The 27,932-nt window shown below is 42.0% G+C and overlaps 1 protein-coding gene and 1 long non-coding RNA gene across 2 annotated transcripts; both read left to right on the top strand.

Moving 5' to 3' along the window:
- The first annotated feature begins 1,905 nt into the window (after positions 1-1,905).
- On the top strand, positions 1,906-4,667 carry ARL4A (ARF like GTPase 4A). The gene is made up of 2 exons (XM_083824317.1): positions 1,906-2,064; positions 2,156-4,667. The coding sequence occupies exon 2, from the start codon at positions 2,221-2,223 to the stop codon at positions 2,821-2,823; it is 603 nt and encodes a 200-aa protein (XP_083680443.1). The 5' UTR covers positions 1,906-2,064; positions 2,156-2,220; the 3' UTR covers positions 2,824-4,667.
- Positions 4,668-13,045: 8,378 nt separating this feature from the next.
- Positions 13,046-27,615, top strand: LOC310894340. The gene is made up of 3 exons (XR_014579822.1): positions 13,046-13,295; positions 25,724-25,847; positions 25,977-27,615. It is a non-coding gene; the product is annotated as an uncharacterized lncRNA (long non-coding RNA).
- The last annotated feature ends 317 nt before the right edge of the window (positions 27,616-27,932 follow it).

Below are 27,932 nucleotides of genomic sequence, written 5' to 3'. Positions count from 1 at the left end.
GGAAAACAATTTTATAGGTGGAAACAAAGGTCAATTTGATTTATTTTCAGCCAGTCAAGTTTTATGAATAAATCTATTTTCTGTACCAATATTCCTTAACGTGGTATTTTTATCTGGTTTCTACCAACTTTAAATTACTGAACACCATTCATGAAATAATTAAGGCCCAGTTCTACTGTTGCTTTTTTATAGCTTTATATGCTATGCAGCTCCTTAAACTACGTAAAGATACAGTAAAATAGTGCCAAATTAGAAGCCGTACTAGTTGGCATTCGGGGTAGGAACTTACCCCTGTTTTTCCACAGAAGTAAAACCACTTTCCTATACAAATAGGCCACTTCCTCCAAAGAGTCATCTGCAAGATCAGGATGTAAATAACTAACAAAGATAAAAGCAGTGGAACATCTATCTCAAAGGTAAGCAAATTAGAAATTTTCTATTTTTAGTAGGATTATAATAGATATCAAACCATGTATGCCTACAGCATGCTGTGGCATTTCTGTGGCTATACAGTGCCCTTTCACTAATACATTTCTTCTTTTATACATCACATTTGTGACTTAAAATATAAACTGTAATGTTTTCAAGTGGAAAAAAATAATGTAGTTGCCAGAATATCCTTAAAAATTCATCCCTTTTCAGCAGCCACATGAAGAAACCTAAAAGTGCTCTAGAAAAAGATGCAAGGTTAATATTGAAAATATCACTATTTCTCTCTTACTGGAGCCCAGCAGGTCAAGGACATACCTGCGAGGATAAGCTAGTGACCCTCTTCTTTCTACTAATTGTGATACAAAGTAGAGAAAACAGATGCTTGCAACAGTAGCCTTTGGCAGTGCCATAGCTTTAGTTAGCAGTCAAATAGATGCTTTCATCAAAAAGAATGGTTTATTTAAATTTTATATAAGAATTATACATAAACACTTTACTAGTGTGCCCTGTTCTGAAGTCATGGCATCTGATCCTTTTGTATGCTGGAGGCATTTTACACTGACTGGTATAAATCCCACACAGACATCTGAAAGAAGTAGGCATCTGCATTGCCACAGCTACATTAAGACTATGTTCGCAAAAGCACTAAGTGAACAGTGGTGGGGGAAAAAATATGGAGAGACAGCAAGAAAATCTGAGACAAAACATAGCTCCAGGCCTCGTCTGAAAACCCTGTCTGCTCTGAAAATAGCACCATGCAAAAATGACTTATTAGACGGCTGTAATTAGTTCTGACTTTGGAAGATTTCAAAGCTCAAATCAGGCTTGGATAGTGAAATGCAGAACTACTTAGCATGGCCTTTTGCTGCGAGGAACCTCCTCTGCAACCCACCCCGGTGCCAGGTACGCACACCCAACGCCCCCTTCGCCCCCCTGGGGCCCCAAAATGGCGGCAGTCCCCCCTCAGCGGGACGGGGCGGCACGTCACGTGGTCCCGCCCGCCGCGGGTCACGTGCTCAGCGCGGTGCCGGGGGGAGGCGGGGCTGCGCGTGCAGCCCGTTGCTAGGCGACGGGAGGCGCCCATGGGCGCGGCCGGTTGGGGGGGGGGCTGACGGGACGGCTGGGCCCCCCGAGAGGCCCCCCCGGGGCGGCTGGCGGCACGACGGGCGGCCGGAAAAGGGCCTCGCAGCGCAGCCCCCCCGGCAGTGCCGCGGTGCGCTGCGAGGAGCGCCCCGCGCGCTGTGAGGCGCCACCGAGCCGCTCCCCAGCCGCGCCTAGAGGGGCGGGGCGCCGGCTAGAGTGACAGCGCCCGCGCCCAATGAGCGCGCGCGTCTCCAGAGGGGGCGTGGCTGCGAAGGCCGCAATCCCCCTCCCTCTTCGGCTGAGGGGGACAAAATGGCGTCCGCGATGAGCGGCAGGAGCTGCCGGCCAATCGACGAGGCGCAGACCGCCTTTCTCCCCGCCCCCGCCGCGAGGCAGAGCCAATGAGAAGCGCGGGGCGGGGCGAGCGGGGCTAGGCGCGGGCTGGGCGCAGCCCGGCCGCCAGAGGCGGTGGCGGCAGCGGGCGGTGCGGTTGGCATGGCGGCCGGAGCTGCGCTCGCCTCCCCGCGCTGAGGGCGGCGGGGCCGAGCGGTAGGCGAGGGGCACGGCGGGGGTCGGGGGGCTCGGCGGGGGGCCGCAGGGCCGGGCGGGAGTCCAGCTAACGCCGCGTTTGTCGCCGCAGGCTCGGAGCGTAGCGGGGGCCCCGGCGGTGGTGTTGGCAGGCTGCTGTCACCTCTCCGCCCGGCGATGGGGAATGGACTCTCGGACCAGACGCCGCTGCTGTCCAGCCTGCCGTCCTTCCAGTGCTTCCACATCGTCATCCTGGGGCTGGACTCCGCCGGGAAGACCACGGTGCTCTACCGGCTGCAGTTCAATGAGTTCGTCAACACCGTGCCCACCAAAGGATTTAACACGGAGAAAATCAAAGTGACGCTGGGCAACTCGAAGACGGTCACTTTCCACTTCTGGGATGTGGGCGGCCAGGAGAAATTGAGGCCGCTGTGGAAGTCGTACACGAGGTGCACGGATGGCATCGTGTTTGTGGTGGACTCCGTTGATGTCGAGAGAATGGAGGAGGCCAAAACGGAACTTCACAAAATCACTAGGATATCGGAAAATCAAGGAGTGCCTGTCCTTATAGTTGCTAACAAGCAGGACTTGAGGAACTCTCTCTCGCTTTCTGAAATCGAGAAGATGTTAGCGATGAGCGAGCTGAGTTCTTCGACCCCCTGGCATTTGCAGCCTACCTGTGCAATCATTGGAGATGGACTCAAAGAGGGACTGGAAAAACTATATGATATGATAATTAAGCGAAGGAAAATGTTGAGGCAGCAGAAAAAGAAGAGATGAGTTCTATTTTGTCCTTTCTCTTTTAGAGTAGTTACACGGTCAAAATTTGACATGAGACAGCTTCCAAACCCAGGCCTGCTCGTTTGGATGCCGTTAAGCTTAGTTACGTTAAACAATCAGTTGCACAACCTTGCCTTGTGGAAGGCTGTGCAGTCATGGAACTTATTTTTTTTTTAAATAGTCTCTTCTGAGTTTATGGCTCTGCATTATTTCAGAAGCCCAAATAGATGATGTAATACTATCAGGAAATGGATGGATGGGTGGGTATATGTGACATGGACGTCTAAATAGCCAAATAAAACGAGGGTTTTCTGCGTAGTGTTGTATTCATATGTTTGAGGGTGCCCTCTGCAAGCAATTTGCATTGAAGGTGTTCTGTGTTTTTAAACTTCTAATGCTCGTAAGTGGAGTGTTTAGGTGAACATTATACAGCTTTAAAAACATGTATGAAGTTATTTCAAGAGGCTGTTTTTTTTATCTTGTTTGGGAATTTCTATGAAAGCTTGGCTACATGTGTATTTTTTTTTTTAATTTGGCACTTTTTGAAATTGAATCATGTTCAGTTCAAATACTTGAAACTTAAGTGCTGTGGATTTTTCAACTGATTTGAAAGAGTTTTTTGACAAGTAAAAAATGTAAACAGCACGATGGAGCATGGAAAAGTGGTTTCCCAACGTATAGCATGTTTTTGGTATGTAAGTTTTTTTTTTTTTATAGAAGTAGCCATTCATCCATATACATGCACATTAAATCAGGTTTAAGCTATTACTCAAAATTAGTCATCTGTTTTTGAATGATGAGTATTACGTCCTCATGCTATCAAATTATAAGTAAATTAATTGCAGTAAAAGAGGTATAAAGAACAACTTTGGCTGTTGTGGTTCTGACCAATGCAGCATTGTTCGCTCTATTAGTGACTTTTTTTGGCAATAAAACTGAAATCGTAATGAAGTAAAGATGGAGTTAAACTTAGCAGAGCACATCTTGTATCTCCCCTAAATACCCCCATTTTATTAAAGTGGTATTGCTATGTCACTTTCAACGTATGCTTTTTTTTTTTATTGTGACTCTTAAAGTATTTTGTGGTTAGGAATGTAATAATGCTTTATACACTCAAAACATTTGACACTGCTGGGAGGGGGGGAGTGGGGGAAGAAGATTTTCAAGATGGGCCTGTGTTCTGCTTTAATTACGCTTTAAGCTGTTCTTGTTTACAAAGTGTGCAAACAGTGTTAACTGGGCAGGATAGTGCTTGACAGAAAAGGGAGGGTAGTTTTTCTTACTGGTACAGAGCTTCAAGTGACTCTTTAGATACTTGGCTAGCAATTAAAAGGGCTAAAACAGAGCCTGGATTTTTAAGACTAACTTTAGTGGTGCTGTAAAAATTCATCAGAATGTTAGATTCTCTTTAAACTTTTGTTGGAAATACTGAATTAAAAAAAAAAAAAGGCGAAATGCATATCCTCCTCTTACTCAACCAGCGAAGTAATATGTTTTTCTTACCTGCTGCCGTGTATCAGGAGGATGACAGCTACAAACCTGAATGTCAATCAGTGTAACTTAAATATGTTTAAAAAAAAAAAAATCAAACTTTTTAATCAGCAGCTGTTCATCCAAGAGGTAACCAAAAATGCACTTTAGTGTCTTCAATAACTGAAATGACAGCTGTTTTTTATGACATCTTGGTCCTTTTTGAATAAACTGAAGTAGCTTCCAGTGGAGCTTTTGTATGTTGGTTATATATGTACCTGCACTGGTGACATTGTAAGTCACTTACTCAAGTAATGTCTATATTTATAGAAATGTGGATGACTTCTTAAACCTCAATAAACGATTCAAAACAAGCCTGCAGAGAGAAGGTGTCTGACTACTTGCACTGCAGTTGTACGTTCTCCTCAACCTCTGGGCACGTATTGATTCTTGTGAGGATAGAACTATTTCTGTTGAAAACAGAGTAATTGTCTTAGAAATGTGGTAAGGCTCATAAATGTCCCAGTGTTATAAGTTGTAGGTATCTCATTAAAAACTTCAAATCAGGTCACAGAAGAAATACTGACTGCAGTGGTTTCTTTCTGAAGTGATGAGGTCTTGCATTTTTTGAGAAATCCTTTAAATAGGTAGAACCTATCCTGTGTTATGTGTAATGTTTGGTACATAATGTTGGGCATTTATCACATATACACAAGTTGTACTGAATTTAGTGTCTTCAGGCTCAAATATCTGAAACTGAGGAATTCAGATATGCTTATAAGCCTTCAGTGAATTTTCTCAGATTTTATGGTAGGGAGTAGAATGTGGCAAGAGATATTAAACTTTCTAATTAGTTTTAGGCCTCTAACAAAGACAAGAAAAAAATGATTTAGAAACCTACAAATCCAAATTGCTAAGTTTGAATCAGAATGCCCAAACTTCTCTTTCAAAAAGATGATATTTTCAGTTCTTTTCATGTAACTGATGGCACATTAAAATGTAGGTTACTCTCAGTCAATCCTGAGAAAGATGTTTGTGCTGCCTAGGCCTATGAATCTAGGGCGTTATTGGTATCATCTGGCTAATATTTTCCTTCCTACCATGTGCACAGTGCTGCTAGGTTAAGGAAGCTGATGTGGCAGGCTGGCTCTTTGTACCCAGTAAACAAACCGTAAAATACAAAGTAATGATTGCTTCATTTCAAGTATTCATTTGACATCTACTGGGAACAGTTGAAAAGCCATCCCACTCCCAAAAGTCAACCATATTTTGTTCTGCATATTAAACATGCCAGTGTTTAACTGGTGGCAGTCTCCATTAACATGCATAAAAGCTTCAATGAATGGTTTTAAATACAAAGGCAGGACTGATCTGTACTCCAGCACTGTTATCTAGAGGAGGAAGTCAGAGAGTGGTGCTCCTTGAATGACCTGGTTGTTGTTGTATAATGTCTAACTTGGAGTAGATAACTTAAAGTGGGGAGTGAGTTTCACATTCAAGCTATACCTATCTCTAATAGAACTGTTTTGCTGGGGTATTACGGTAACTCCTAAGTAACATATTTGGTTGTAGCTGTACCTCCAAAAGTGTGTTTGGCATTACTTTGACAAAGCTGTCAGCTACGAACAAAATGGCGATTGTGACAGAGCACTTGGTATCCTTGCTGACTGAGTTTCTGCTGGCATAGTTCTGTCAGCCTGGGATCGCTCTTTTCCATCTGAAGAATAGACAAACCTAGCCTAAATTACTGGTATGTGTCTGAAAACCTTCAGAGGAGGTGGATAAACAGGTATAATTTTGTTACAATGATGGAGTAATTATGCAAATTTTAAAATAAATGTTGCCAAATTGGGCTTCAAATGATATTTTGTTCTTCAAGGTACTGGCTAAGTTAAATTATCTGAAACTGCTTCTGCGTTAAGAAGGCACGGAGTTGCATTTAGATCGGTGCAGCACTGTTAGAAACAAACCACATGTCCTTGTTACCTTATTGCTGCTGTTGTAGAATCACAGGTTGGTATGGCACTGCCTCAGCCGTTTATACGTATAAAATCATTTAAAGTTGACCAGACTTCAGGGTCTGGACTCTGTTTTCAAGCTTCGTAGCAGTGTACTAACTTCCAACCCTTTCAGCTGAAGCTGTTGAGCTGAACTTGTGTTTACATTTGAAAAAAAAACGGATACTACTTTCCAGTAAGGCGGAGGGTGAAATCTTTCTCCCTCAGCCAGCCCACTGCTCTGCGGGCTGGCTTGGCGAGATACTCTCTGTGCCCCTGGGTCCCGCGGGAGCTGCCGACCTCGGCTGGGGTGGTCACGGAGCTGGCGAGGAGCCAACAGCAGCCTGGTGGGACACAGGCTGACAAACCCTCCTGGTCCCCACCAGGTCTGCGTGAAGGCAGCTATCCGCGTCTTGGATCCATTGTTTACAGATAGTGTGGCGTTAATTAGTGGCTGGCTGAAACTTTGTTGACAAGAGAGTGTGATTCTTGGTGTCTGAGAAGGACTTGGATACTGCATTGATACTATAAAGAATTCATGAGGGAGACTGTGGAAAATGTAGGCAGCCCGGATATTCTGTATATAGGGCATCAGCCCTAGTGTGTAGTCTAAGTTCAGATTGGCGTGCATGAAGTTTAATACGTCTGCTCATAACATTATATTCCTTTGGCTTGAGAGAGAAATCTAGGAATGACTGCGTTCTTTTTGTATCATTGTCACTTCGCCGTCGTGTGACTCATCTTCTGAGAGGGTCACAGCCTACAGCTGTGCTCCGGTAACCAACAGTCTCGTGTCCTTGAGCCAAAACCACTTCTGTTGCTGCAGGAAGGGATATCTGGGGAGCTGTGAACAGGCAGAGTCTCCTTCATGTTTAGTCTGCGGGATCAGGAAAGCTTTTTTTTTTTTTTTTTATTTCTGACTGACCTACGTATGTGAAGGCTTGTCCCTTTCACAAGGCTTTGCAGGCGGTGGTTATTTTTAGGAGCAGTACAATACTGCAGAACTATGTGGATGAACCATGCGTGTTTTGAAACTGAAGGGAAATACACAGCCCAGCTTCACAGCAGGGTGATGCATGGGGTTGCTACATGGGCTCTTGCAGTGATCCCACCTATCTGAAAAGAAAATCAGGGTGTAATACACAGCTGCTAGCTTGCCCTTCTTTAAAGTGCTTGTTGATCTTCTTAAATCAGCTGTAATGAAGTAAAAATGCAGTTTCAAAGACCTAACTGAAATAATAAGGAAAAAAAAAAAAAAAAAGAGTAAAATATCCGAGCAGCAAATCCTACCTGTCAGCTCCTGTGTCACTGCCCCTTGCTGTGACTGATCCGAGGCACTGCCTGCCCACTGCCCAGCCAAGCTGAGAGCACATTCGCTCACTTTTCATATGCTGAATTTATACAAAGCCAAGCCCAAAATCTAAGAAGAAAACCTACGCGGGGAGGCCAGACAATGTTTCCAGACTAAGTACCTGCTTGTAAATGGCTCAGGAAGGTAAGAGAAGTTAATCCCTGAGCAGCCAAGATTATCCCTCCTTAGTTCCAGCTATATTTACACAGCTGCTCCTCCAGACTGAAGAGCTAGAGATGATGAAATACTGAAAGTTTGGAAAAGAATGGAGAATGTTGGGTACAGCTGTTGGCTGGGGGAATGTGCAGGGAGAGAGGATCTGAAACTGCTGGACCTCACTAGCTGTTCAAGACTTTGAGCCCTAAGGGAAATAGATATGCTTCTAGGCTGCTTAATTGGCTTCAAATCTTCACTCTTTTATGCGCTGTAGTTTTCCTATTGCTGAAATGAAACAATACCTCATTTAAGAAAGCCACCTAATCGCCGCATTCATCTCTGGTCACGCTGACCCAGGGGAAGGCCCGCGGGGTGCCAAGCCGGCAGGCAGCCGGGGAGGCCGGGCTGGCTGGCACAGTGGCTACCGAGTCCCGAGGACAGCAGAAGTCTGGGTCAGGCGAGGTAAGGGTGTGAGGCCTGGTTGTACCTCAGCCACCACACGTGGTCCAGAGCTACCACTAACTCTGCAACCTTGGCGCTTATCTTCTGTTATTGTTTTATGAATGATACGTAAGAATAATTTCCTTAAGAGTGTAGCATTTCCATCCGTTACTGTGTCAATGTCATTGTCCTAAAAGCTTTGGTAGGCTTTGTTGTTGGAACATATCTGAGTTGGGTGTCATAAGGACGGGTTTGTGAGTCAAAAGGGTTGGGAAAGTGTGTTCACCTCTGTTGTGGTGACTTGTTTACCTAAACTGGGTCTTTTAGTAAAGCTGGCCTAATTGAACGAAGACACTATAACAGAGGGAAATTTTCTAAAAATATCCTCATTTCTAAAATTAGCTGAACCCTGCTGGCTTTCTTACAGTTGGATGCTGTTGTACGCGTGGGCTACTGGTGCTCTTTTGACACTGCTTTCTTGATGATCTCTAAGGTGCCTTCAGCAGTCTTCAGACCACCAGCATAAGGTCTCCACTGTTTTAAATGTTAATACTGCACTTACATATTCATCATGTACATTTTTAGCTGTCCCTCTGAGGTGCTACTGTGGGTCAACCTGGATTCTCAAAGAAAATTTTGATTCTCTGTGAAACATAGATTAATGTAACAATGTCTCTGCAAGCACAGTTTATTCCTGCTTGGTTCCTGCTATATCCTAAGTAGCATAAGTAAAATGGTAATCTATGGACTATTATTTGCACTGTTTCCACTGAACTTCATCTAATGAGTTTCTATTTGAATCAGGGATATACATTCCATTTTTCCTGATTATACTGCATTTGATATAGGAGCTGAATTGTGCTAACCTTAGGACTGCTAGCCTCCCTCATTTTAATTAGCTTAGAAAATTGACTTCTACATTTAAAGCCACTGTAATTCAGCTGTAATCACTCATGTTAGGCTGGTGATAAATGGGACTCTCAGCTTTGTGCCCACACTGATGCTTTTTGACAGATCTCCTATTGCTGCATCAATATGCTTCCCTCACTTCGTGCTGTAGTAGGACTGGTAGGAACATGGGTATGGTTCAGCAACTGTATTTCTGCCACTCTCTTGTGTAATTCACTTACATGCAGTGTTTGCCTATGTGTCTTGCTCTTGCTGTAATCAGGATGGAGGGTGTTTGAGAAGATTCTGTGCAAAGACTCAGCTGTGTGCTGCAGCTTTAAAAGACACACTTCAGCCTATGTCATTTATTTGTAAAGCCCTGGAGCGAATGCTGGAAGCTGGAGGTCAAGGCTGAAGATAGGTGCCTCCAGCCCAGCCACTGATAGCTCTGGTCATTTTATCCCCGAACGCTCGTCACCTGTGTGCAGAGCAAGGATCTCATAGTTGCTTTCACATTTAAATTCTTTCTTAAAACTGCTGTGAGGTACTCAGATATTACAGAGACAGCATAATGGAAAGGAATAGACAGAGTGTAAGAGTAATTTTGATTCTGGATTGGCTTGTAACTTTTATTTGTGCTCAGAAGTCAAGCATCAGTCCATCATACCATTTCAAAAGTAGTATGTGTGTTTGAGAGTTTAAAAACACAAGTTCAACGTGTTGTGTCATGTCTAACTCCATGAGCTGCAGTTTCACAGAAAACAAAAATATTACCATAACTGTAAATAATAATTCATTTCATATTAATCAGTAAATAAATATTCATAAAGCAAATCATCCATATCTGATTTTTGTTTGCACTTGACCATAGCTATTAAGCAAATGTAGCCAGAATTATTTGTTTTTGTTTGAATTAAATTGGGGTGAATATATGGTCTTCCAGATCGGGCACATGAAGTTTTCAAGTTAAAGTGATTTACAAAGATCTTGAAATAATATATTATCTTAAAATAAGCCTTCATTTGGAGTAGTCAGTAACATAAATGGCTGGTAATTCCTTCGAAAATATAGGTTTATTTTACATGGTATGGTGAGAAATGTATTTTACAGTGATTACAGACCTTGGGATTCAGAGGGTCTCCTGTTCTCTCTGCCTCTCTTGGCTGTAATGAATCAGTCTGCACAGGATGTGGCTGCTAGCAGATGATAATGCAAAGTGAAGGGCTGGGCCATGAAAAGCCCCAGGGTGGCTCAGCATGGTGCTGAGTTCTCACGAAGAGCTGATTGCTTTCCAAAAATAAGAACAGGAACTAGGGCAGATAATCCATGTAAAATACACTTTCCACCCTTACACATTCACAACAATTTATTATTTTCAGCATTATGGAGCGTTACATGTTGATTACATACATAATCTATCTAGGCACATACACCTACACACATTTCTACGTGTACTCTCGCAAGCCCTGTTTGCAAGAGTTTTTTTAGGAGCCTGTTTTGTGGGTGTATTTCTAGAACATATAAATAGATTCATGTTTTCACATCATTTAAACCCAAATGTGATTGCAAACATGACAGCACTAGAAATATGATGGCTTGAATTTTTTTGCTCTGTTTTAAATCCTTCATTTTATTAGCGCAAGATAATCTGGGCTCTTCACACCATGTATGAACCATGCTATTGCGGTGGCATTACCATTGGTCAGAGTTCAGGTTGTGTCAGCACTTCTTTTATAAACATAAATCCGTATTTCAGAAGCTTAATAATCTAATAAGCCTTGGAATTTCACACTTGTCTGAAACTTGGCAGAGAGTATTAACTTTGTCTTTTACCACATTAAATAAAAATATATATTAGAGGGGAATGTAAATAAATGAAAAATAGGCTTATTGTGTTTGCTGCCTTTTCTCTCTCTGTGTTAATTTTGTTTATTGAAATGAAATGGAGTGAACTCACAGTTCTAAGTGGAAACCTTTGAAAATTTTTTCTTAAGTCAAAAATTGCAGTCATTAGTGTTTGCAAATCAGACCTACACACATCACACAAGCCTGCAGATCTCATGCATGGTGACTGAAGCTCCCTAATCTGCGTCAGCACAGCAATTCGTATGAAGTAACAGCTGCAGGACTGACTGGGCATACACAGAAAACAGAAGCATGGCTGTGTCTTCCTTTGTCGCTTTAATATATAATTTCAAGTCCTGTGATTATCTAAGTACATTTTCTAAACAGTGATGATGTGTAAAGTTAATCAAATGCAGTGCTTCCTCTGTCTTGTGGAAAAGCCTATTTTCATAAAATTTCCAAGTGTTTTTGTTTGTTTGTTTATTTGCTTGGTTTTTGTTGTTTTGTTTTGTTTTTTTTTGAATAAATAAAATGTTTGGAAAAAGCTCTGGTGCAAGCCTTGATTTTTGCTTACCCCATCTAGATAACCCTGAGATTATAGTGAGGGTCACTAAGGGTAGAATTTGCTTGTGCACTTTTTACATAGAAAAGCATTTTTTTTTTCTTAAAGGTAGCAGTAACACAGGGATCCCGTGTTAATGAATGCTTTAGTCTGACCTATATCACTTCTTTTTCCTTGTGCATTCACTTAAGCCTCTGCACAGGGTGCATAAAATCTGACAATCTGCAATATTTTATCCTCCTTTTGCATTCATTGTAGCTGTGCATATGTGCCTGTGCAAAGCAGCTCTTGCACATCCTTACCAAGGAAGGCTGATCTGCTCTGAAGACTAGACATGCTCTTCACTCTTACTTTACCCAGCCCATTTTGAAAAGCACACAAAATCCAAATCCCCCCTCCCACCGTATATATATACATATATATATTTTCTTTTTTTTTCCCTCCATCCCTTTCAAATACCTACTCCCACTTTCAGTAGGAAGGCTATAGGGCCATAGTTATATATTTTCTTTTGGAAAATCCATACCTATTTCAAGCACTTTGAGTCAAGCTTAGGATACCTTTCCACTCCACTTAGTTTTTTATCTACCTCCCTAAGGAAAGCTTTCCACATACCAAATGCTCTCCCAGAAAGAGTGCTGGGAATTTTCAGCATAACACAGACACAACAACCTGTATTCATTTTACCTAGTATTAAGCCTCTAAAAATTAGCTATTTATCTCTTATTTAGGCATCTTTAGATATTTTCACTACCTACAGAAAGAAGGGTGTTTGACTAGCACATGTTTTATCTTAGTTCAGGAGTGGGATCAAAGGCAGGTCAAATAAATACCCTTATGCCTCTATCTGCTCTACAGAAAGCATAAGCTGATTAACTCAAATATAGACACCTGCCTTTGACACATCTATATTTATACCCTAAATGATAGCCGCTAATATGTGCCAGCTACCTTGTTAGAAAATGCAGGTGTCTGCCATTTGAAATCTGTGTCAATCTACAGCAGCTAAGAGCCCATTGTGGTCCTTCTCAGCAAACTGACCACGGTGCTTCTCGGTGCCGTAAAATCATCATACTGTTTGTAGAAAGAAAACTTCAGGACTGATATATTAAATAGTATGTTTTAAGAAAAAGTGAAGTGGCAGCTTTTATTTGCAGTGCACACTACATTTCATAGTCTAGAAATTCTCACTAGAAAAACCAGAAAACCAAATTACTTCTTCTTATGGTATTTTATGGCTCAGTCAAGCCACTTTTGTATGTAAAGGTAGCTTTTTCAGTGCATTCAGTGGCATAAGATAAGGCTGTAGAATTGTGCAACAAACCTGCCAGCTATAAAAGCTTTTAGATAATAAACTTTTTGATTATTATTATTATTTTTTAATGTAAGTAAATCCCCACCTACTAGCTGTTACTGTAATTGAGCCTAGTAACATCTGTGCCTGCTTCCACAGGTGCTGGGGGGTTGCAATCGCTTTGAGTGACTATCAAAAGGCTATGAGCAATCACACTCATACTGCTCAAGGATGAAAGGGGGTTGTTGAAAGAAAGTTCCCTAGATGCTATTTAGGGGTGATCCAAGAAGAGAACCAAGATGTAAGTAAGAAGCAATGTAAGCAGAGGAATTGTAAACAGGCTGGTGGCCTCCAGTTCTCCTTCTGTCTAACGAGAGTGAGGAACTGACAGTATTTACTGTAAGATATCCCTAACTCATGAGAGGGCATAAGAAGAGGTCTTTCCTGTCCCTGCATATTGCAAAAATGGTAAGGATTTAAACCTCTCTTAAATATCTTGTATGGCTAAGCTTTGGCTGAAGGAATTGAAAGTCGTTATGGACAATGCTCTGACATTGCATGTTGCTGATTTCCTTAGGAAACCAAACTAAAATGCTAGGAGGAGTACTAGAGGAAGGAAGTGGCCTAGAAAGCAGAGACCTAGGGGTATTGCTCTGTGGGTTTTGGTGTTTCGGTGAATGAGCTGGTCAGGTATATTGTGTACTTCTGTAGTCCTGGGAAATGCATTAGACTTCAGTTTGTTGAGGTATTTGCTTCTTAAGAAGAAAGGTGGTGTGTTGAATTACTGAGTGATCTGCATTCCCTAAATCACCATACTCTCCTGTGAAAACAAAATAAGTGTATATCTCCTGAAGGTTTTTTCTGTGATATGAGACCAGCTGCTATGACTTCATATCAGTTATCTGTGGTGAGATGATAACTGTATGTATAACCTAAAGCAGATATCATCTACTTCCCTAAACAACCTGTTGACTCTGTATGTTGTGTGGATTAGACACTGATTATAAAGATGTCTAGGCTGGAACTGAGACTTGCGGCAAAGTCATGTTGTGCTTAGCAGCTTGCTTTCTCTCTTCCGTTGCAGCAGATACGTATAGGAAGTGTTTATCTATTGTTTCTCAGGCTTGTGGCAGTGAATTAGTAAAATATAACACACTATAGCCATTTAGTAGTGCTGGACTTGCTGGGTATCTTAGGCAGAGACATCACAAGTTTTCTTGTTTCTGTGATAGAAGTTTGGTGACTGCTCGCCTCACTTTTAACATATATAATAATGTTGGTCACTGGGCTGTTGTCATATTTATTGAGCATGCTGTGGTTATTATGAATCAAAGTATAGAGATGTGTGAACAAAGACTTTAAAAGTGCGATCTGCTAGAAAACACAACCGTGTTTAGAAGCTGTTCTCAAAAAGAAAAAACTATTGAACATGGTTATAAGCACTAGCTGGTAAGTGATGAGTCAAATTTAATTATAGGAACTTTTTATCTGTTTACTACGTCCTCTAATAAATGACTGCCCTCTAATAAACTAATATTGATAAACATGTGACTCCCAGTTTTGTTTGGGAATAATGATAATGCATAGGGTGGTGCACACGTGTTTCTCGCACAAGGTGAACTACAGTCTTCTATCAGCCTATTCAGCTCGGTTGTTTTGAGCAGTGCAGCTCCTGAAGTGCCCCGGACCAGGTCTGGTGCACCAGACTCAGGAGAGCTCTTTGTATTCAGTGTGCTTAGTCTAAGCTGCTGTTGGGTTGCCCTTGTTTTGCAGCCAAGGGGTGTGTGCTGCAGTCTAGAACCTCCTTTTGACAAAGTCTAGTAGCTCGAGACTGGCTTCCTAGCTCAGTGGTAAGAATTAAAAAAAAAAAAAAAACCACTCTGGTCTCCATGCAATCAAAGGATCTTACAGTGCCAATAGCAGCTTAAGGCAAATGGGGATCTAATAGCTGCATTTCTTCACACCTATCCCTGAAGCTGTGGTCTTGGGCTCTAGTGTTTACATCAGTGTCCTGTACAGTGATTCCTAAAAGCTTTCTTTGAATCCTCCTGTATCCCAATAGTCTGAATATTCTCAGTCTTTCTCACACTTAAAAATGTGGAAAACACTGGGGGTATTGCAATAACCTTACCCAGGTTTTACATTCCTTACCAAGACTTAATATCTTAACTAACACTTTTACCAGGAAGCTAACAACTAATTTGCTACTACACTTGAAAAGCTATTTGCTGCATTTCTTTGGACAGTCATTATCGGCACTTAGAGCTAGCCCCTATCTCCAGAGGTAGGAGCTGTCAGTGTTGCTGTCTCTGGGCATGAGGAGAAATGTCATCCACATCACCATCTTCTGTCTGACCAGCCGGGGCCATGTCTGACCTCTGAGGGGTTGGCAGTGTGTCACGCTTCTGGTAAAACCTCTCCTGGGGAAAGAGATTCAAGTGCCTTTGACACAGGCTATCGCATAATGGGGCGAGAAGACCGCTCCTGTCCTCAAAGCCCTGGTTGCAGGGGTGGTGGTGATCACTGCCACTGACAGGTGCTGATGCTTTGCTTTCTGTGCAACCCAGTGCCCAGATTCAGTTTGTGACAGTTTTGTGAAATAATCTCTTGCTGAGCTGCATGTGGAAAAAGCGGTGTGTTTCCTTCTCCTATTTAGGTATTTTCACTGGTGACTCTCAGGCTGCTGGGTGCTTGGGGATGCTCTCAGTTACAGAGAGGCATGTGTTTTCCTCCAGAGAAAAAGAAATGTGAAACAGTGACAATGGGCCCATCAGAAAGCCCCACAGGGTCTGGGGGCTGGAGGCGCAGTTCTGTCCCAGAGCATCACAGTGATGCCAGTGCCAGCAGGCTCTCCTGCCTTCCTTTTCTCCCCAGTAAGGCCTGAGGTGTCCTGGCCAGTCCCATGTCAATGTACCTGGTGTCCAGCCACAGTGCACAGTCCCACAGAGCTGTAGCTTGCTGAGGTGGCCCATGTAGTTCAAAGTTCTCTGCTTCTGCAGAGCAGTCATACCTCAGGAGGGAGTGGTGGGAGAGCCCTGACCATGTACTCTGCCCTCAGCAATATTATCTTGAGCATGGTGACTGTGAGGGCCTGCAACAAGCTGGGGACAGGGCAGAAATCTGTGTGATGCTTCTGCCCAGCCTGGGTAGGCATGGCTGGGGACCTGCTCTCTGCAGGTTTTGCCCTAGAGATGTTTGGAAGTTGTTCTTGATTTAGGAAGTGTTCAAATGAGAACACAGATGGGGCCCAGCTTGCTTGAGCTTTTATTTTGAATAATCAGTGGATGTCAAAACATTTCCTCTGAAAATACTATGCTGAGCCTTCTTTAACCAGTAGGTCCTGTTGCAGCCCATGGCTTCCATGTTGAGTTTTGTAGGCTTGAATGTTATAAACTTGTTTTAAACCTTAGGACAGCTAACCGGACAGCAAAGAATGTAACAAGGATTTTCACCCTCCAATGTCATTAGACATCAATATACTATGCCTGAATTTGTGGGGTACCAGGAATTGTGAAGTCAATTATAAATGGTGACTCAGAGTTGGAAAGCATCTCGGGTTACATGCTTCCCTCTTTCCTCCATCCCAATCAACTTGCAAGGACAGAAGGGTGGGAAAACTTGATCCTCCTGAAGGCTGGCAAATGGAACCTTGAGGCTTTGTGGTGCCTGAGGACAAGAAACAGTTGCTTCTAGAGTGATGTTGTCCGCCGACAGCTCCTCATGTCATATAGGTCAACTCAGTTTTCACCTAGGGAATTTGGGGTGTGTAGGAGAGCTCATGATGACATAGTATATGTCACTCTTACTTCCAGTTTCATTATGTGTGTGAATTGAATGTTTGAAACGAGACATTATTGGCTTGACTCAAATGGTGTGTGTTTTCCTTTCAGGAGAACGTGAGCTGTAGCTTCTGTTGGGATATAAATAAAGTCTATAAAGACTAGTAAGGGCTGGGTTGGCTATTGTCATTCTCTTTAACTCTTAGATTAGCAATTAGGTTACCTAATAACATCAGGGAGGAGGATGCAATTGGCTTGCCCTGGCATAACAGCCTTGCCCTTTCCTCCACTCTCCTGCTGGCTGGGCCCCCTGCTGGGCAAGGGGGTTTCATGGTTGCCTGCTGGGCTGGGATATGTTTGTGTACAAATAAGTGGCCGTAAGGGTGCCACTTAGTGCAAGTGAATCTACTCGAACTGTTTGGATGCCCTCCCATGGCATGAGGAGGTGCTCTGGCACCTGTTGTCTTGTTGGTCACCTCTAACCCATGGGAACCGTGACTCATTGCTCAGACCTCTACAACTCTGGTGACTATCTAAGCTGGTGCTTATACGGGAAGCTCCCTCTTTCATGGTAAACCATTGTCTCACTTCCTGCATCTCGATTTATTAGGGCTTAAAGGGGTGTGTGCGCACTTAAGGAAGTTTCAGCCTCTTCTTTACTCCTTTATAAATTAACACTGTGTTGTGACAGCCCTGGGAGCTTGGGCTGTCCCTGATGGATGCTGCATGTTCCCTGACCTCTCTGGTGGTGCTGCCAGCCCAGGGGAACTGCCTACAGCACACAGCATCTTTTCTCCCATCAGCAAGAACCTTGACGTGGGACATGTTCCCTTGCATCCCATGGTGCTGGGAGGTGTCTCATCTTCATTTTGCCATGCTTGCATCAGACTTGAAAGCTGTAAAAACATAACCATTTACTCATTCTTTGTTATAAACAAAAACAATCACAACTTGTACTTGCTGCATGCTTCCCCTCAACTTTTGTCCAATCTCTTTGTATATCTGTTCAGGCAAAAATAGATAATGCAGCACAATGTCATACTCTATCTAATGTGAAAAATCTTAGCTGGGGGATGTGATCTGGCTTTAAACTTGTCTTTTTTCAGTCGGATTTTTTACTCTGATTTTTTTTGGGGGGGGGGGGGGGGGGTAGTGAAATGACCAAAGAAAATCTTGACATGACTGAAAACAAGCCTGCTGAGACCTAAAATATAATAAAATATATAATGATTCTCTTTATCCTAATTGCCTGTCATATGATATACAGGCAAATATCTTACAGCTTAGTTGAGGTATGTTCTACACAGTCTGCTGTTGTATTAGGTAATTGTTTTTCTGTCACACTTTAAGTCAATAATTTATCTTCAATAAATTGATTAATAGATGCCATGATCTTGCTACTCACATGCTTAACATGTCTTAAGCACATCAGTAAGATGTTTCACCATCTCTGTGCACATCACTGTAAAGTATTGAACTTATGATAGCATAACACATAGTTTAGCAGTTACCTCATATAAAGAGATGTTCCTATATACTTCGCGAAGCACTGCTACTTTCTTCAAAGTACTAATCTTCCTAAAGCAAAACCTATTAATAGTAGTAGAACACAGACTGAGGTAAATGGAATTTCTAGCAACATTGCTGTTGCCAACTATTACATTTGGATTTATCATGAATTCTTGGTGGGTACCCAGCCCACACTTGGACACTAAAATGATACAGTACCCTCTTAAGGGTTTACAGACTGCTAGTCTAGACTTCAGATTAGTGGGAGGACCTTGAGGAAAAGCAGGGATAGCTGGAGGAAAGAATGAAGGCCACGCTTGCGTGGTTGTAGTTTACGTCACTTCATTAAGTAAACAGGGTGGTTCTGCTAGGCTTTCTGACTTTGTAGTTATAAAGATACGTGCTTCTTGTACCATGCCAAACCATCCCACTGATAGAGAAGTCAGCTTGTTCTCCTACCTGTCATCTTGCCAAAAAAACAATGTGTAGATTATGATGTGGGGATAAGATCAAATATAAGGGATCAGTATTGCCTTTGGGGATGTTTCCCTCCTTCCTTCTCGTGGGAGACTTACCTGCTTGCTGTCCCCAGCTGTTAGTTTTGGTTACATTTAATCTCTTAGTATTTTATACCCCTGTCCTTTTTGTAATCTATTCTGCAGCTATCATTCCTTGGTGGGAAATATTAAAAAGGCTGATTGAACAAGGATGTACTTCTCTGTTTCTTCTGTGCCAAGATTATTGCTTCTGTCTTTGAAACTCTGCCTGGCAAAACACGGATGCAGGATGACATCTTGGCATTGCTGTTACACGTACCAGTGTTGTAGACTTGATCACAACAGAATAAGTGTTTACGCTGGTATAATTATACTGGTGAGGTAAGTGAAGTTAAAGCATTATACCACAACAAATGCTTTTGCTCATATCTGCAAGTTGCAGATAAGGAAAAAACTTCCAGTTTAACTAGTCTATCTTAGGTATGTCTGTAATCTTACTGGGTCTTTCTCACCATGCCTGATCTGAATCTGATCATATAAACTAATGGTGATAAACAGTTATAAAAGATTAATTTCAAAGGAAAGATTGTCACTTCTGCTCAAAATAAATCTAATTTGGAAATCTTTCCTTCTACAGTTTGTGTAGGTGTATGGGACCAGTGGTGCATCTGTTAGCATGGCTACAGCATCTTGTGTATATGGAGAAGTCTTTTTGTCACTGCCTAAGAAGTTAGCTCTTTCCTTTCCAACATCCTTAACCTGTCATGTGCCATGATACCTATAGAGACTTAGTACTCTGATCTGTCACTGTCTTGGTGTTACTGCTCTATTGTGGCTGCTTGCCTCTCTGGCTGTATGCAGTAGACTTGAGGCTTGTGTCCAAGCCTCCGTTGTTGACCACTGGAATGCTCTTGGGATGGCTGTGACACACTTGGCAGAAGAGGATGGCCACCTCCCCCTTACACACATGCCAGGGCACAGTGCAGGCCAAGTCCTTCCAGCAACATCAAACAACTGTCTGGGGCAGCTATAATTATACATATAGAGAGGCCAAGTACTGCATATTTCAGGGGCAAGTGGGACCAGAAGGAAGTCTGAATGAAACTAGGTAGTGCAGATGGACTTCAGGAAAGCTGTGGGCTCAATGCTGTTCCTCAGTCAGTACGTTTAAAGTAGTTAACTTCGGTTAAAGTTTCCTCCAGGCAAATAAGCATATATTGTCTCTTTGCTTAACTTTAAATACGTTCTCAGGTGGTTCTTCTCTTCTGTACATCTCCAATCCAATAGGCTCTGGACTGATGCCTTGGACTCTTACCTGCTCTGCCTGACGCAAATGACTACTAATAGTGTCCAGCACTGTTTGCATGTCCAGATTTAGTTAAGGAAATGATTCTATAGCAGCTTAGCTGGCTAAACCTGACAGCCAGATTATATGCATCAGCATTCCTTGTTTAATGAAACCAGAGTTACTGAAATATCAGTCACGCTGTCTGCTGCCACCTCAGCTAATATGACCACTTCTTGGATGTGATCTGAGTGCTTTGCTCCAACACTTGCCTGAAAGTCAGCATCTTCTTATTTTTTCTTAGCTGTGATGAGGAACAAGTATGTACTACTGTTACTACAGTAACACAGTAATTGAATGTTCTAGTAAGAACGTGTTTATATTAAAAGCCATATTTATCTCCTTGTGAACAGTCTTAATTTAGCTATGACCCTTTAAAACTGAAGCTTAATTCTATTGCACTGGGAGATGCTTTCTTGCGACACTCTTGGTCATATTATGAACACGTGTGTGTGTGTAGAGGAGCTGTTCAAACAATCACTTCTAAAAATGAACTAGGTGTCTGAAATACCTACATAGAGCTAAGCAATAAAAGCTATTAAACTGATTGTCATCTTTCTCTTGTTAGGGGAAACAAAGAATAAACTGAAGAAGCCGAAACTTATGTTCTGTGCCTGACTCAATATGTGCAGCCCAAAGTAAAACTTGTCTCATACACACATGTTTGGATCAAGCCTTGAATATAAGGAAGAGTGGGGAAGTGGGTGGAAAAGGATGGGAGATGTTCCACTGATTTCAGTAGGTGATGACTGAGATTCTTGTTCCCTCAGCAGTAAGGATCTGGTCCTCCTTTGTATACGTGAGAGTCTGTCTTCTTCCTTTCTATCAGTACAAAGTGTCTGTGGTGTGCTACAGTATGAGCAGAAATAAGGAATCCCATTAAATCCTGTGGGCTATCACCTTGTTATGTTATTGCTGCCTATCACACATGGTGCTTTAGGCTATTAACAAAACTTGTTGAGTACCGCGAACACTAATGAGCAGCCATAGTTGACACTGATGGTGACAGCTAAGCCAAAAGACTCTCAGGTTAGTGAAAGCTAAGGCTAGCTTTCCTTGCAAGGATTTTGACTCTAAAATTTGTTGGCCACTGACTCAATTGCTTAGTTTTTCCAGGACAGCTCTGTTTTTTTATTTTTTTGGGACAGCAGCTGGATTACTCTTACCATATAAGAAAGTAGAACGACTGAAGCACTGAAGAAAGTATGTTAGAACTTGTAGTGGAAACAGCATTCTGTGGCTGTGAAATTTGTTACCTAACTGGGATGGGGCATGCACAGCTTCTCTGGACAGCCTGTTCCAGTGCCTCACCACCCAGGATGATGGAAAGTAGGAGGGAAATTAAGAAAATGGTGACTGGATGTTGGTGTATTATGTAGTCTTGTGTAAGGCCAGCATCCTTCAGAACAGTGAATCAGCTGTAGTTAACTGGTAGCGATTTAAAAAAAATAAAAATAAAAAACAACAAACCTACACCTCTAGTTTCTGAGGTTTCTTACTGTTGTCATCTAAATTAGGCACACTCTAATGGGCAAACTTGTTTTTTTTTTTTCTTGTACTACATTCAAGTTTTTTTTAAGCTTTTAAATGCATTGGAAAATCATGCTGAAGCTTCTTTATTTACAGTCCCTTAGAAATTGGAGTGGGTAAGACAACTTCAGAGGATGTACTGGAAGAAAGTAGAGGACAAATTCTTACATGGATCAGTAGCATTAGTATACAGCTAGCTTTGGAAAGAGGTGCTAGTAGGCAGTGAAAATTCATAGAGGTGCAATGGTTCCTCTCTGTCCCTGTGGAAATGATTTACCAGCAACTTAAAATAACTAACACCCACCTTATGTCACAGCAATTGGTAGTAGTCCTGTTGTGGAAGATTGACTTTTTTTTTTTTGTCCTAAGCAGGAAAGAATTGTTTGAAAGCAGAACAACTCTTTCCTGTTCCACTAATATTCTTAGCTGAGGATTCATTTGACTGACTGGCTTGCATGTAGAAGGTTCTGAGACCATCTTGAGGTAATCTTATTGAAAAGGTGGGGGAAGAGGGCTCTTGCGTTGCCTGCTATTATTGTTTGCCTAGGTGAGTAAGTATTTCCTGCAAAGCTGACTCAACAGAGCAGCTAGAGCCTGTCCATCCAGACATCTGTAATGCAGGAAAGCTAAAAGTTCAAGATGTTCTGCAGTGTACATAGTTTACTTTTTAAACTTGGCAGCATATAATCTCTTGTGCCTGTTTGTAGGTTCTGCTCAGAATCTTCAAGAGATTGGAATTTTCCATCATAAAAACAAATGGAAAGTAGGGGAAAATGGGTGCATCTTAAAATCTTACTGTAAAAGATACCGTACATGTGGTTGCATTTGAATATCATCTTCTTCCCTGGACAAGAACAGCCTGAGTTTTGACTTTCAAGATCATAGAAACAAATTGTTGCAGGATCCTTGGTCTAACGCCCTGCTCAAAACAAGGCCAGCTCTAAAGTTGGGCCTGGCTGTTCAGAGCCTTTTTCAGTCAAGCTTTGGTTATCTCCAAGGACTGAGATTCTACAGCCTTCATGGACAGTCTGGTCTAGTGTTTTGACTGTCATTTTTTTTACCAATCCCCACCATTGCTCCTCCTCAATCTGAATTGCCCTTGCTGAACCTTGTGTCTTTCAACTCTCATGGTCCAACTGCTTACCTCTAATATGTTCTCCATAACCAGCTATTACAGCAGAGGACAACTACATTCCCCACTCAGCTTTAACTTCAGGTTAAATAAACACAGTTCTCAGCCTCTCCTCATAGCATGTACTTGGCCCCAGAATCAACCCTGAGGAATGTGACTTGCAATTGGCTGCCAAGGGTTTTGGGTAACTGACTTTATGAGCATAATGGTCCAGCAAATTCTCTGCTTCCTTTATATTCCACCCATCCAGTCTATACCCCTATGATTTGGCTAATCTGAATACTCTGGGAGACTGAAAGCTTTGCTAGAGTCAAGGTAAATGATATCCTCTGCTCTTCTTTTCTTTGGAGTTACTGTTCTCTTCAGAGAAGGAGATTGGATCAGTCTAGTACTAGTTCCTTTTGATAACTGCAGCTTGTTCCCCATGACCACCTTATCTTTAATACACTTGAAAATGGCTTTGAAGACTTGCTCCTTGGTCTTTTCAGGGACTGTGATTAAATCAGTGGTTTCCTAAGAACATCCTTCTTGCCCTTCTTGAAGAAGAATGACGTTTTTTGCCTTTCTATAGCTAGTAGAGCCTTCTTGCAACCACCTTGACATTTTAAAGGTGATTGAGAGTGGCCTCAATGGCACTGGACTGCAATCTCAGCACCCTCATTTGTCACACGAGTGCATAGGACCAAACGTGTTCAGTTTGCTCTCAGTCTGCCTGAAAGGCCTAAGAGCTAACCTTGACAATAAAGGTCTCTTCTGCTCCTGTTGCCACCATGTCTCCCAGCCTCTTCAGCAATAAATCCATGTTTTCTTAAAAACTGCTGTCACTGATTTCATACCAGCAGAAGTCCTCATTGTTGCCTCTTACATCCCTTGCTGCAGCCTCCCTAGCCACCCAAGACAACGTACCCATTTCCCTTCTGCATGCTTCCATGATATCAAGTAGCACATTCAGGTTTGTCATATAATCTGTTCTTGACTCCCAGGGTAAATTGCCTTGGGATTTTTTTTATGTAAAGACAATTTTAAGACAGAAAAGTACCTTGCTATCATGTATGAATACCCATGACTGAGATAACATGCAGAGCTGAAGACTGAAGTCTTGTGTGGGCTGATAACTTATAGATAAGAAAAGGAACTTCTAAAGGTGATCTTAGTTTTGATGAGAACTTATGAATATTCACTCACTTCCTCCTCAATTTTAGTAACTTCCTATTGGAGCCTGTTGCATATTGAATTGTTGGGGATGTATTTCACTCCCACTCTTCGAGTTATTACCAACTCTCGCAAACAGTCTCTTTCTAATTAAAGGAATTACCTGAATTCTTTTGACCTTATTCATACTAGCCTGAGGAAAAAATAAATAAATGTGTATCCTCCAAGTCAAAAACCACAGCACATGCAGTTCATACCAGTGTGGTACAGCACAGCATCAGGGTAGGTGTTGTAGCCAAGCTTCTGATGACTAGTTGGGAGTTCAGTCATTTATTGAACTACTAATGCTTTCCCCAGCCTTCACAGGGAGAGACTTAGCCTATGCACTCCTTAACCACTGGCTTCATTTTAGTCTCTGTAGAACCTGCTGAAATATTTCAGGGTGCACAGTCTCCTGAGAGTAGAACATGACAAACACAAAATTTCTTTTAGAATGAACATCAAACTAAGCTATGTGTTACTTCAGATAGCTCTGTTTGAGTTGGATAGCTAAATTGGGATCTGGAGCTATAATGCAGCTCTTAACGTCTGGACATGTTTTACTGGAATTTTGTTGCCTTTTATTTTTTTTCTTTGGGGAGGGAGGTAGACTACTTTGTCCATTTTCTAAAGCTATTGCTAAAACGATGACTCTTCAGTTGATGCTGTGGCCTTCAAGGTTGCTAGAAATCCACAGAATGAAGCCAGAAAGAACATATTCTGTTGAACTGTGGTGCTGAAGCAGATTTGCAAACATCAAAGGTGAGGAGAATATTCTGCTTATAAAACATAAATCACTGCAGTCTCTGAAATAACCCACTATGATGAAGTGGCAATGAATCTTTCATGAAGTATAGCAATAGCACCAGATGGCTACTGGGCCTGTGGGAGAATCTTTGTTTCATGTTAATTTTGAAAAATAGTAAACTATAAAAGGCATGCATTCACTAAATTGTGGGTCAACTGTTAGTTGCCACTATTAGTATGGACCTAAAATATATGCATGGAGTCACCTTGTTCTAAATTGGCATGTTCTTCCTTGATACGTCTGATGTCCAACTCTGTGAACTCTCGCAGGTCTCTGCAATATGTAGCTGTGTTTTTATTTTTTGTTTAAATTGCTTTATGCTCATGCGGCTGTCTCCTGGCCTTTTTTATCTTGTCACATCCTGCTATAATTCACCTGCTTTTGAAGTAATCTTACTCCAACTTGGAATGGATGAGACCATGATAATTATACCTATATCATAAGGCATTTAGTCAGGCATTGGAATGGGTTGCCTGGGGAGGTGAAGGAGGCACTGTCCTTGGGAGCCTTTAAAGAAACGTTGGACATGGTGTTTAGGAACATGGTTTAGTGGGTGACATTGGTGGTAGGAGGATGGTTGGACCAGATGATCTTGGAGGTCTTTTCCAACCTTAATGATTCTGTGATAAAAGCTTGAAAGCTCTAGGTCCTTTTGCACTGCATGTCTTTGCTTGTGATTAGGAGGTCCTGGTAGTTCAGCTTTGCACACTCCACTGTTGAAACAACACCTTTGTTAAATGATGGCATGTGCCCAACTGTATTTGTCTGTTACTTCAATTTATGGCAAGTTCTAGCCAGGGTTATGTAGTGTCTAGCATCTTCTCTGCTTTTTTTTAGTGAAAGATGGTGACCTGGTATGTCACTTCTAGAAGGACACTAGAAGCCCTAGAGTAAGAGCATGAACTTCTATTAGTACAATAAATCCAGAAGCAATTCAAGGCTCTAACCTGTGGTCTGTCAAGAACAAGGAAGAATGCTTGATTAAAGATTTCTTAAATAGAAAACTTATTTCCCATACAGTGATCATTTTATGCAACCCTAGATCACACTTTTTCCTTAAATTCCAATAACCTTATTTATCTTTTTGTTCTGTCTTTTTTTGTAGTGGCATCTGAGCTAACACAATAAAGCCAGAGCATGGTCTTAACTATCACTGGACTTCTAACCAGTGTACTTCTTATTGAAAGAAATTTCCAGCTGTTCAGGAGTGTACATGTACATAAAACTGGGTATGTGTATATAAAAACTACTCTGCTTTAAACCACTGTGGATTAGGATTTAATGTACACTAATCCATTTGAATTTAAAGATGTATTTTTTTCTTAGTCATGTGATTTTATTCTATCACTTTATTTCAGTACCCTCTAGAGATTCTAGCCCCTGTGGAAAAGCTTGACGGATTCCCAAGGTGCTCTGCAGAGGATTTAACTGCGCCAAAGTGCTTTGCCCTCATCAATCAGCAAGCAGGAGTTCTGTGCAAACATATGGGTGTACTCACACTTTGGAGTGAAGTTCAGAGTCCTTGTTTGGCTTTGAGGTGGCTGATATGTCACTACAAGCCACGTTAACTCCACTAACAAACAGTACAGTTATGTTAGCCTGATGCTATTCCTCAGCTAATGTGTCCTGTCTCACAGCAGAGCTGTCTAGGCTGGCTGCAGTTTAATTTGCCTGACACAGCTCTCTTCCTAGAGGTGCTTTAGCTGATTAGGTTATATATTCCCAAGTATCTCTTGAACTATGTGCACACATGAATACACATGTGCCAAAGCAAGATATACCTTATGCTCCTGTTTTTAACAGGGGTGTCAGCTCAGAAATAGTGTGTATATCTTCTTTGCACTTGTATTTGGATTTCTTCTATGTTGTGGTGGAACACGTCAGAAAAACATGATCTGGTGCAAGACTGCTTGAAGGTGCTGAATCTAAATACTAATTTATGGTTTTGGGGATAATCCAAAGCAGTATTATGTTAGATGGTATGTACTCTGCTAGAACAGAAAGCTGCCATGTGTTGCTTAGTGAGTGGAAGTGAAGGGGGATAGAGGGCACCTGATCTGAGACCTGTGGCATGTGGCTAAGGCTGGGCTGGGAGGCTTGTGCAGCCCTGTGGATCAGCTAACTGTAGGCATGCAGGCACTGCACCAAAAAGCAGATGTCTCAGTACCAGTTGTTTGGAGAAGGAAAAAAAGTGGTATAGGCTTTTTCGCCCCCTAGAGTCTTGGATATTATGGAAGCCATTCTTTATAGGCCCTTACACATGCTGCAGAGGTGCCTGTTGGAATCTAAAAGCTGAGACTATGGTGAGAAGTGCTGGGTTCGAGGTACTTGTACTGTGTGCTCCCTCTTAGGAAGATGATATAGATCTCTTAGAGATGCACACCTGCTAACTGAGCTGTAATTTGTTGTTCCTGACTTCACGAAGTAACTCTTACATGGAAAAAAAAAAGCTGCAATGTAACTCCCAGGTATTCTTTTTTATAAATTAAAGCACCTTAAATATAAACCTGAAACAAAATGAACAGGAAGTTTTAGGAGTGAACATGAAAAAGCCTGTGCTGAATGAACACGTGCATGCACACAGAAGTGGGCGGGGAGAGGGGAGGAGAACTGTAAATGTGCCAAGAAGCTGTGGACGGGTGAATGGGTAAAAACAACTGAGCAGTTTGAAGGAGTGGAAGCTGGGTGTTATGCAGAAGCAGACTTCTGAAGTAGGTAACTTTACTGCAGTGCATGCATGTGCAACGTGCTGCTTGAACCTGGCTCTGCAAGATTCCTGTGTGACTACAGCCTTCAGAGCACTGCCATGCAGTGGTGTGTCTCAGCAAAGAAAAAGAAACAGCCAGCCTTTTCTGTTAGACTCAGTCACCACATCTGTAAATATTTGTGCTGAAAATTGCCTCTGTGAATGCTATTTCAGGAGTCTTTAAGTTTACTTTGTAACTCTCTTTTTTTACATGCAAGTTTTTAATTATATAAAGATGAGTAACAATAAAACTGTTCTGTGCCAAAGTCATTCCACCTTAAACAAAATACTATCTTCCTCTGCCTGTACTCTCAGTGTATATAAACAGTGGTTGCTTTTCTGGACAGAGAGCCTTTATGGCTGTTCATAGTATTAAGAAAAATCTCTCCAGGTCCTAGCTGCATGTTAGCAGGCTTTTTTTTTTTTTTGATAGGGACAAAAAGATTACAAGTATCTAAAGAGACAGATATGGAAAGGCTACAGGCTCCTGAGCCATGCAGTGTTTCTACTGCCCTTTTTACTCTCAACAGTCACTCCAAAGTTACACCACACTGCTGATCAGCAACAT

This window comes from Anser anser (assembly GCF_964211835.1).
Source record: "Anser anser genome assembly, chromosome: 2".
NCBI classification, from domain to species: domain Eukaryota; kingdom Metazoa; phylum Chordata; class Aves; order Anseriformes; family Anatidae; genus Anser; species Anser anser.
This window is presented reverse-complemented; position numbering and strand designations above follow the sequence as displayed.